At 37.8% G+C, this 12079-nt stretch overlaps 1 protein-coding gene across 2 annotated transcripts in view; it reads left to right on the forward strand.

Moving 5' to 3' along the window:
- Window positions 1-12079, forward strand: part of CWF19L2 (CWF19 like cell cycle control factor 2) — a 63784-nt gene that overhangs the window by 30715 nt on the left and 20990 nt on the right. For both annotated transcript variants that reach the window (XM_019612085.3, XM_085216266.1), the window contains exons 11-12: window positions 6439-6564; window positions 7760-7897. In XM_019612085.3, the coding sequence (XP_019467630.3) occupies window positions 6439-6564; window positions 7760-7897 (264 nt within the window). The remainder of the gene's footprint in view (window positions 1-6438; window positions 6565-7759; window positions 7898-12079) is intronic.

Here is a 12079-nt window from a genome sequence, read left to right on the forward strand (position 1 = left end):
TTCTTTAGTTCTTCTCTGTAGGAACCCAAATCAAACGTGGATAAGAACCTAAATCAAAGCTTTATACTATGGTCTGCTGTATGGACCTGTGACCATCTTAACTTCTTGCTGTGAGATGCAAACCTGGGTCTTATTAGGAGAATGCTGTATCTATCAATTTATTAGGTATTACCTTTGGAATGGGCGTTTCAGGTATTCACACAAATGAGGAGTAGTAGACTGGGTGCTTTGAAACTTGCTTAATGGGCACTCGAAGTAATGAATACACTGGTGAGCCACAAATAAAGGCAGACTTGAGCCTGAGCAGGGCTGCCTCATCCTTCTGGAAACTCAAGTGATTGTGTGTAATCACAATCTGAGAAGTCAGAAAAAGGTCAGTTGAAAATGGAGAAAATAATTGAAAATAGTAGGAGACAAAGGACGGAAGAAACAGGTAGCTGTAGTCCTACATGCTGAGAAATCCTTAGACCAATTAGAGATAATGGATTCAAGGCATTTCCATTGGCCATAGACTGTAAGAGAAATAAACAGGTTATACAACAAATTAGTTCAGCACCTAATTTATCTGCGAGCGAAGAGCTGGTGTGTGGTTCTTGTGATTTGTCTTTATTGAAGACATTGGCAAGCTTTGTTTTTCCCTTGTAACATTGTGCTGGTACCACTCCAGTGTAGCCCTTGGTAAGGATGTGCAGACAACTTGTTTCACACAGTCTACAGTTTTTTGTTTGCTCAGTAATTAAAAAAAAAAAAAAAGTTTGTTTTTCCTAGCTTGCACTGCTCTCAATCCTGCAGTATACTGCCTCTTAAAATGTATTTTATTCTCCTTAACTGCTCATACTGAAGCCCAGTTCCAATTAAACGGATACTGTCTCGGATGATTGCCCTGCTTACTCCCTTTGTTTAGGCACTTGAATGGCTGTTCCTGCATATATGGAGGCAGAGCTTTTTCCATTTCCTCTTGCTAGATTATGGAACAGCCAGCATCTCTGGAGAGTTCAAAAATCCCTTATGGAACTGCATTTTATTTACTTATTTAATTTTAAGCATTTATCTTTCTCATTGTTTGGTTCACTTGGGTGTTAATTACTCTGTAGCGTCTTGTATATTTTTGAGAACTGCTTTGTATTTTGCATGTTTAATTGGCCTGAACTAGAAATTCATGTTCCTTCATTAATGGCAACAAAGAATTGCAGTCTAGTTCAGTAAATTCACCCGAACGTTGCTTGTTAGGGTTGTAAGTTATACTGTCTGTGTACTGATCATCACGTGGCTCAGGAATGGTGACTGAGCCTCTTCCGCAGTTTCAATTTTAACATATAGTAGTATATATAATATTTGATATACTTCAACATGTATTTTAGAAGTTCGTATTGTACTTCTAAGATGTTATTTATCTGACAATAATTATTCAGGAAAAATTAATACGTTGATATAACCATCTATTTTGTATTTTTAATATAGTGTAACATAATTGAAGTCATTTGGAAAGCTGAGAGATTTAAAGTAAGCTTTGTAACAGCACGTAGTGCCATGCCACTTTATGAAGAGATAAATATGCTTTCTAGATACTAAAAGTGAGTTAAAACAGAAGCAAAATCCATTCTCAAAGTGTGTCTCTATATAAAGCACAAGAAGATAATTGATGCCTCTTTTCTGAAAGATGGTGCAGTTCCTGGGAATATTTGTGTGTCTTCTGGATGGTTTCACGGAGTATGAGAAGAAAAGAAAGTCATTACTCTATTCTTGTGCTGTGATAAACGGGTCTTAGCATACACTGTGTCATGCAGTCATGGGAATGCAAAAAGTTGAAAATGAACAGAAAATATGAGAGCAGGGGGTAAAGAATGCTAATGGTTGTTACGTATGAGGTTTGATGGTACGTTCCAGAGTTAATGAGATAACTGACAATCCAAAGTTAATGAGATAACTGACAATAGTTAAACAGATAAAAGTTCTCAGCATCTTTCAGCTAGGTAAGTGCATGCCTTTAAGCCCCTCAGAAAAGACTGGTTCTGCTGAGAGTCATTACTTCAATTTACAAACTTTAATAGTACAAGGAGTTCTCTGAAAGAGATGCCTTCTATTTTATGATGCTGGCCCACGACCTCAGAGGCAGATAGATGCTGGTGGTATGGCAGTAGAGGTTGAAACTTCCCACCAATATTCTGTTACGTTGTTGCTGTGCAACAGATGGCAGCAGAGGGGCAGTCTGACAAAATGGCACCTGACATGGAGTGCCTATGAAGCAAACGTGTGTCTCCCAGTTTCTTCGTGTGGAAAAAATGGCATCCATTGACATTCACTGATGCTTGCTGAATGTTTATGGAGGCCAAGCAGTGGGTGTGAGCACAGTGAGGTGGCACATGGTGCATTCCAGCTGTGGCAACAGCAGCAGTGGGTCACCTGCACCAGTGAAGGCTTTTAGGGAATGGCATGCGGGCTGTTGTTCATAGCTGGTGAAAATGCAGAGCTTGTGGTGGTCGTTTGCTGCTGTCTTTGTACTGAGTCCTACTTAAGTGATACAGTGACTGCTGAGGTATGTGGAATTCTTTGGAATTGTTTTTGGGAACTCCAGAGACAATCTTTTTTTATGGAAGCTTTCTTGAAAAATTTTAGTGACATTTTGGATTGAAGATGATTCTTACATTTTCGTTTTTTTTTCCAAAAGTGGAAAGGGAACACAATTCAAATAACTCATTTGTCATCTTTTCATACTGCAGTTGCCACCTGATCATTTCCTATTTTTCCATCAGAAAGTTTTCTGCTTTTGAAGTTTACAAATAGTTTGTGTATTAATAATAAGAGCCTCTGCCTTGCTTTTTTTTTTTTTTTTTTTTTTTTGGTACAATTCACTTCTACAATTTATATTTAAAACTTTTCAAAGTTATATTTAGACAGGAGTTTGACTTCTAAAGGAGGTCTTTAGCTCTAATAGCTGCTTTAATCTTCAGAATAATCATGCCTGGCACATTTGATGTGTTGGATTCATCCTTGTTCATAATATGCATCTTTGAATTTCCTTTGGATGGAGCACTTCACCATTTTTATTATCTTTTTTAAAAAAAATTTCTGAAGTTAAAGATTACTGTCTTTTGTGCCTTGTCCCGTTCTCTGGAATATTAAATCTAAACATGTCTTGGTCAGTCTCTGTGTCCTGTGCCAGGACTCTCTGAACAAAAAAAAAACCAGACAGACAAACCCTGTAGGTGCTGACTTCAGTGTGTGTTACACCTTAATGTTTGTCCTCAGCGTTATCTCACGTTGTGTAAATGGGAGCCAGCTGAAATTTATTGGCCTGGTGGCTTTACCTGACTTCTTTGTACTGGTTACCTGCTTGTCATACATAGAACGCTCTTTTTGCATCTGTCATCCATTTAAGTTGGAAGCGCATCCTGCTCTATAGTTTTGCTTCATCTTCTTGTACTTGTCTTTTTCCGTCTAGAGATGCACAACTTTTTCCTTTATTGCAGTTAATCACTTCTTTTCCCCTGGTCCTTCCCAGGAGAGAGAAAACACCTGTTCTGAAAAAGTGGTATATGCAAAGTGCTCCTCCTCTCCATCCTTATTTGAGCCAGGTCTGCGTTGGACATCTTGATTTATACTGCCAAAAGTGAGGTCTGCCTTTGGTGGTACAGAAGTGGAAAGTTTAGTATATCTAAACAGTTTTTTTCTCCACAGCTTCTACCTCTGTGTGCCTATTCCTGGGAAATATAAGCTGCTTGAGCCAGCATACTTCAGTATCTCCAGAACTTTCTGATTTGATCAGGGTTTCTGGGACAGGCTTTCATTAGGAAGGAATGGCACATGTAAAGTAGTCACATCAGTTGGTTAGTGGAAAATAGCTTCAAATTGAGATTAATAAGGTTGCTTATATGACTTGACAAAGGCTATCCTAATATCAACCACATTTAGCGATGTCCCCTGTTTTGCTCTAATTTCATTATTTCAGTTACCTAAACATCTTTGTTGTCTACTGTAATCAAGAAACTCTCACATTTTTATTTTTTTTTTTATTCTTTTTTTTTTTTTTTCCTCCAGGAAGCTAAGTGCTTATTTTTCTGGTGAACAATTTCTGCCTTCCCTCTTCTTATTTTAATGTATAAATGTCTGTCTTTGTCTTTATTTGAACTCAGCATCCCTATGTGGTGGGAAAGTACTGTTGTCCCAGTTTTGGAGAGCGCTAGGCTAAGCTGGCTCATCATGTAGTTCAGCTGTCAGAATGGTGACTTCCATCCTAAATGGGAGCCTTGGTGGTAGGAGATGGCTTCTTGAGTTGATAAGGCAGTTTTTGTGGTTACAGCAGTGGCTGGAGGTGTAAGACTGAGGGTTGGGTGCATCAAGGGAGTGATGTGAAACAATATCTAGTCCTCATGCCCCTTACTTCTAGGAAGCTGACTCCAGTAGGGTAAGTTGCAGCTGTAAATACCTAGAAACAGAGTTTGCAGTAACTGAAGTGCAGCCAAATATTTGAACAGTCATTTGAGAAATAAATATATTCATTCAGCTCCCTGCTATTTTGTCTAGAGGACTGAAATTCTTTGCCATTGAGATAGATGACAGTACTTCTTTTTCGGATTTGCTGATAAATTCAGTCTCGCCAAATGAATCCTCCATGTCTTCTTTTTACTCCTGTACAAATTGCATGTCTCTTCTGCCTCCTTCCTTCCTTGTTTGGTGGGTAGAGAAATCATAGGGGGTGGATTTATGATCTTCTTGAGCTGCAACCTTCCACATAAGTGAATTATTTTCAGAATATTTTCATAAAAATACGTGGTTTTTTTTCTGAATGAAATCTATATCTTTCAGATTGTTAATGAGCAGCTGACATGAACGACAGCAACTAGGGATAAAACTTCAGGGTAAAGGTGTTTAGTCCAGGCCTTGCAATTGGGCTTGGCTGTGGAAAAGATATTAAGCTGTCCATCTCTGGTGAAATGGGAACAGTTTAGGGCAAACTCAGAAGCATAACACAATATGACTCTAGAACTTTACTGATAGATCTTGGGGTCTGCTACAATATTAGGTGCTGAAGATCTGGAGTCCAGGGAATTAACTTTTTTGACCTCATTTGTAAATAGGTCCTAGATGCAGGTGTTTGGTACTGGGTTTATAGTTCTGAAAATGTCCACTGTAACAAGGCAAAGTGTTTCTACAAGGGTATGAAGGAGTCTCCTCTGTGTTCATATGAATGATAGAGACTTCACTATTTTCCTATTGCTGGCTACTGATTGAGCTGAAACCAGCAGTTGGCATCTTGCTTCATGGGCTCTGATGAAGTTAAATCAACATTACCGGTAGTTTTGGTTTTAACTTTCTATATCTATGTCTGATGGTAAGGACCGCTCTGTAAGCTTTTTTCCAGTGAAGTGCTGGAACAGGCTGCTGAGAGAAGTTGTGGATGGCCCCGTCCCTGGAGGTGTTCAAGGCCAGGTTGGATGGGGCTCTGAGCAGCCTAGTCTTAGATATGGAGGCCCACAGCAGAGGGGTTGGAACTCAATGATCACAGAATCACAGAATGGCCAGGGTTGAAAGGGACCTCAAAGCTCATGAATCTCCAACCCCCCCGCCACATGCCGGGCCACCAACCTCCCCATTTAATACTAGACCAGGCTGCCCAGGGCCCCATCCGGACCGGCCTTGAACATCTCCAGGGACGGGGCATCCACAATCTCTCTGGGCAACCTGTTCCAGCACCTCACCGCTCTCTCTGTAAAGAATTTCCCCCTGACATCCAACCGAAATCTTCCCTTCCTAGATCCTTAAGATCCCTTCCAAGCCAAGCCACTCTATCACTCTGTGATTCTTTGAAATGAAAGCCTGATCGAATGGGATATATTCAGAACTAATAGTCAATGTTTTGGCTAGCTTGCTTGCCATATTTTGGACAAACAAGCAAACTAAAAAAAAAAATCAATGCCCCCCCAAAAACCCAAACCAATCAATCAACAAATAAAAACCCAAGATAAAACAAACAACACCCACCCTTCAAGAAAAAAATAAAACAAAAAAAAAAACAAACAAAACCACCCATAAAAAACACAGCAGATGTGTTTTCAGATGTTTTTCAGGAGTACTCCATTGGGTTGGTTGTGTAAATTAATTTAATATTCTCTGTTCAAGTATTCAGAAGCATTGTGTTCCTTCTGGGAATGAGGCTTTATGAGAAAGAACCAAGAATAGAAGATTAATTCTTTTTAGAAAAACATGTTTACTCTGGACTTGACTAGTTGGCTACATTTTCAATATCCTGTTCATTTCCACTGTGTGTGTAATGTAATAGTACCTTCTTATAATTAAAATAAACAGACAACAAGAAAATAATTTGTTCTTTAATCTTTAGGATTTAAATTGTTTATTTAATGTGGGATTAGGTGTTTCTTTTGGTTTTTGCCTGTTTTTTATCCTCTATTTTAAAGTATATCTTAAAACCTGTTACAGGCCTCAAACCATCAAGAAGATGAGCAAGTGATCCTTGTCAGAACAGATCAGAGTGGAAGGGCATGGCCTGTGACTGCATCAGCTGAACCACAGGAGCCTAAAGGAGGACGGAGAAAGAGGCAGATGGTAAGTTTTATAGAAGTGAATATTAAGGAGTATAATTCAAAAATGATTTTGTAGATGCACTTGTATGGTGCAATAGTCAATGTGAGTGTCTTATCAGAATGTCAATAGTTAGTTAAAAGTCCCCTTCAGATGATGATTGTAATTAAATGATAGAGTACATATTTATTAAGCGTATATTAAGTTTATTTTTGGATTTACATTTCCCTGTGGACCATTTTAAGGGGTATTTAAATGTATTATCAAGTGTCTTTTTTTCTCTTTTTCAGATTCTTATAGTCTCTTAGCTAAGTAGTTTATATTACATAATGTTTGTAAATAGCAAAGCTGAATACTTCTAAGATAGTCATAGTCTCCATGACTAATTTACCTTTTTTCCTGATAAAAAATGCTGCTGATGATAATAAAAATTATGACCTAACCTTAACAGAAAAGTGTTTGGAGTGTGTGAATCTTGGAAGCTGGAGCAGCATTTTATAATTTGGATATTTGCTTGCCATCAGTAAACTATTACTTTGATCTTGGGGCTGGGGGAGCATCCAGTACCTCGATGTTTCTAGTATGTTCTTGATTGGTAAGACAGATCAGTTTGCAATAGTGCTATAAAGGAGTGAAATGTACAGGAGATAAGGAATTATTTGTAATCCTCCTATTGGTTTTGTTGTGGAAAGATGCCACCTTTGGCATATGGTTAATGACCATATCCTACCATATCCTTTTTCAGTATTTAGCTTAGTTTTGCTCTGAAGGACAAACTGTTTCTTTGTGCACTCTAAGATGGCGGAGCTATCACATTTATACAAATTTTCAGTAGTGTTTCTATGTAATTGCTTGTTTTTTTTTAAAAAAACTACAGTTTAAAAATAGATAATGGAAATTATTGTTTAAAATATTCCATCTTTGTGAACTGATCAGCTGTTTCAGTGAATTATTCTACATCTTTCCAGAGTGGTAAGCTCTGTCAGCCTGAGGATATAAGAGCTGTAGGCAGTATTTTTACCTAGGCGTACTGAAACAACTGAAGAAAATGGAAAACTCTCCTTTCCTTAGGTCAAATGAAGCAGCAAGTGCAGTTGTTTCAGGTATATTTAGCTTGATCCCTCATTCTTTAAACATGCTGAAATTATCGGGATCTGAATTTCATACTTGATCTTTCTTACTAGGTTAATATTTATTTTCATTGTTTGTTTGTTTCCAGGTCACGACTCATGTAGATAAAGAAAGAGTGAGATATTTTCAGGATGATGACAGTATGAGCCTCCAGGACTTAGTCAAAAATGAGAAAATGAGAACAGCAGAAGATCAAAATGCATTGTTCATGCGTATGGCATCAAAGGTAAGGTATGGGTTTATGAGCATTTTACTATCAGAAATATTGAAAAGGCAATGGAGTCTCACTATGCTAGGTTTGCTGCTTTGACATTCTCAAGTCATGGAAACCTGTGTGCATGCAGGAAATACAATGGTTCAGTTCCTTCATGAGCTGATTGTTCTGCCTGTTTCTTTTAAACTTTTGAGGTAAATTCTCTTAGTGTGCTGTACGTTAATTTTTTTTAAATGCCCAACAAAGTCTGTTTTCCCCAAATTAATGATGAATATGAGCAGCATTTTCTTAGTGCTTAGATCCTGGGGAGTACCATAAAGGTGGTTTTGTATGTGTTTGGTGTTATTTTTATATTCTCATTCTTGTGGTGTTACTTGAAAGAGTCAGATAAATGTCGTAGAAAATATTTAATCTGTTGTGACAAACCTTCTGGCAAGAAGTTCTTCTGGAGAGGTTATCAGAGCTTTAGATAGTAATGTGGTTTATGCATCTAATTCAGCTACTTCTGCTGCCTCTCATTCTATCCCACTAGCATACTGGTGTGGGGGGGAGTGGGGGAAATGCCCTTACGATCCAGTTTTAAAAAGATGTGTTGTTGCCAAAAATGACTTGTTTTGTCTCCTTCTTTACCCTCCCTGCCTAAAAAAAACCCACCTAATATATAAAACTTTGCTTGAAAACCCTTCTACTTGTGCAAGGCGTTACTTATAATTACCTAGCATATATGTCATCACCATGCAAATGTGGAAAGGTGAATGTAAATAAAAGGACACGGTAGAACTTCATACTGTTCTCATATGCTAATAAGAATAGCAAAGAGAAATAGTCAGTGTTTAACTCAAAAAGCTTATTATTTGTATTATCTTGTCTCCTTTAATTATTTTCTTTAGATAAGGTATCTTTCATGAGAAATGGTGGCACTTTGTGTGTTTATGAAAAAAAATATACATATGTAGCTGGATTTTAAAATAAATGGTTCAAATCTGAGTATTGAAGGTAAATTCCTAAATCAGTATTTAAACTGAAATTACCATTAGCATGCTTAATTTGCCATATGTTTTGTCTGATGCTTTCACGTGACTTTGCTTCAAACTGGAAAGAGCACTTGCATCTTCAATTACCATTTTTGTACTGTTGCTGTACGAGATAATTATTAATGTAAGAATTAGATTGTATGCAGCGAAGAATGAAAAATGTAGAGGGAAGGAGAGAGATCAAAGGCTTCTGTATTATTTAGTTTTCTAAGTCTCCAAAGGGAAAATTCTGATAGTTTTTCTTTTAATTTGTTATTTTTGCATGTTATTTTTTTTGTTCTTTTTTTCTTTTCAACTTTGAAATGTTGTGAATCCCCTTAGTTCTTGAGGGCTAAATACTCCTTACAAGAACAGCCAAACTTGGCATTCACTCAGCCCATTAATCAATTTTCAACTGTGAGGACATACAGTATAAGAACAGGTCACATTTCTAATGAGGCGTCATCTGTCTATTTTTTCTGGCTTTTAGCAATATAAAAAACTCCACAATACCAGCTATAGCTGGTACTTCTCTCTGCTTTTCATTTATAGATTATTAGGATAATTGGGTACTGGACTGAGTATCTCCTGGTATTTCCTTTCAGCAGCTCCTTATCTCTCATTCTGTTATCCATCCCTACTGCTAAAAGGTATGAGCTAGAATTATTCAATTTGAAGAAAACAAAAAACCCTGAATCCTGTGTGTGTAACGCCTTTGGTAAGCAATCTTGTGTCTACAGTCCATTCCTTAAAGACTTCAGTTACTTGCATTGTAAGGTTTTCTGAGATATTGTTGAAATTTTATCCAGGTAGGAGTGGCACAGAAATGGATGGGCATTGGCTTGTAGCTATTTTAAAAATAAAGTTTCTGTACAAATGATCATAAACTTCGGCAACTGAGCTTCTGCATATATATGGTAGAGAAAAATATTGTGTAATACGGTCTTTATCTTCTAAAAGAAGTTGTGGGTTTCTTCTTTTTTTGAGTATTATGTGGCAAAAGAAGATGATGATAGTATCTTCTAATAGGATACAAGCACCACAGCAATAGCAAATAAAAAAGAAGGGAAATTGGCTCGCCCCTTCTAATTACCAACGACAATCCAAGCGGGGTGCAATCTCTATCCAGAGAGATGCTGCTCCCTCATTAATGAAGGTGAGGAGGGATGCATCCAAGCTCCAGCCCTTCCAGTCACTCACATGCATTGCTTACACCAGAGCTCCCTGGGTTAGCCACACTTTCTCACCTGTTGCTCAACCGCTAGTTCAGGCTGTGACCTGGAAAATCTGCTGCAGAGAAGAAACTCCGGCACTAAATGTTAATTGCAAATACGTACCACTGACAAAACAGTTTAAGGGAGAGAATGCCTTCCCAAAACGGGATAAAACTTTTATTATAAATAAGTCCAAGGATGGCTGAACAGAAAAGTAAAGTGCTTGCCATATGTAGGTAAGAGGAATGGAAAAGAGCCTGAGCCCAGCAAGCTATGGAAGTAAGCTTTGATAAGAAAGATTGAAAAAGGATCTTGAGGGAATTATATTGACTCAATATTTTGAATCTGCTAAAGTAAAAAAAAAAACAGGGATTAAATTCACTGGATGCTGCCTGCAGAAATGTTGTGTTAGAAAGAACCCATCAAGGTGTAAATAGAGCATTTAGGAAAGCATGCTTGATAGAAGAACTAGTGAAGTACTTGCATTTGAAGAGCAATTGAAGGAACTGGGGCTATTTATCTTGAGAAAGAGGAGGTTGAGGGGAGGCCACATCACTCCTACAGCTACCTGAAAAGAAGTTGCAGTGAGAAGGGTGTCAGTCTCTTTTCTCAGACATTTGCTCAGGTGACAAGTGATAGGACATGAGGAAACAGCCTCAAGTTACACCAGGAGAGGTTTAGACTGGATATCATGAAGTATTTCTTCATGGTTAGAAAGGTTAGGCATTGGAGAGGGCTGCCCATGAAAGTGGTAGAGTCGTGATTTCTGGATGTATTTTAAGAGATTTTGGATGTGGAATTTAGGAACATGGTTTAATGGTGGACTTGATTTTGAAGGCCTTTTCCAACCTAGATGTCCCTGTTTCTAGTATTAACTATAATGGTTACAACTACGAAGATTCCTTTGCATGAGGGAATAAATTAAAGGAGAATAAATGATTAACTATCTCAGTAGTATCAGTGAAATGGAATTTAGTTATATAAAAATCCATCATTTTAAAACCAAACTTGAACTTGACAAATTACTAAAACCAAGTGGTCCTCACTCAAGTGATCTGAAAACAGTCAGATGTAACATTGGTGAATGAGGAACTGCTGAGTGCAGCCTTTGTTCATCCATGGTGCTGAGGACCAAAGTATGGCAACAGCAATAGCATTCTTTAAACAGGAAAGAGAAGGCAGGAATAAGTGTTTAATTTTTATTATAATAGGAGGTTAGTAGTGGGCTCCATAATAATCTCTTCTGTTCAACATGTACAGAAACCATCTGGAAGGAGGGATACTTCTGACGTTTTGTTATTGTTAAATAGTTATTCAAGTCTGTTAAAACTAGAGCTCACTATAAAGAACTGAGGAATTCAAAATAAAAAGCATTTTAGAACTTACATCTGAACTGCTCCTTGAGATTCACTTTAGAAAGTCACTGGAGAGAAGTACGTATTTGAGTGGTGTGAGTCATCTGTCTTATTTTGAGTGCCTGCTGAATGATTTTATGGGTATAAAAGGAATTAAGAAAATTAGCTCAGACACCCAAGATTGTGCTGTAGTCCTCTAAAATACAGAAAAAGAGATTCCATCATAGGTATTTCGACAGCTAATTCAGATGAAGGTCAGGATTGATGCATGTAGAGTGGTGATAGTTGTTGACTCATTAAGGTTGGAAAAGACCACTAAGATCATCCAGTCCTACTGTCAACTCATCACCACCGTGCGTTCTAAACCTTACTGCCACATTTATCCTTTTCTTGAATGTATCCGGGGACAGTGACTCCCTGGGCAGCCTGTTCCAATGCCTCACCTCTCTTTCTGAGAAGAAATTTTTCCTAACATCCTCTATTACAACTTAAGTCATTATCTCTCATCATAAATGAATGATAATGATGAAGCTGGGTGAAACTCACCTGTGCATGTAACACTACAGGCTGTTACTGTTTCATTTGAGAATAGTGAGCCTGCAAACATCATCT

The sequence above is a fragment of the Meleagris gallopavo genome, chromosome 1 (genome assembly GCF_905368555.1).
Source record: "Meleagris gallopavo chromosome 1, MGAL_WU_HG_1.1, whole genome shotgun sequence".
In the NCBI taxonomy this organism is placed as follows: Eukaryota; Metazoa; Chordata; class Aves; order Galliformes; family Phasianidae; genus Meleagris; species Meleagris gallopavo.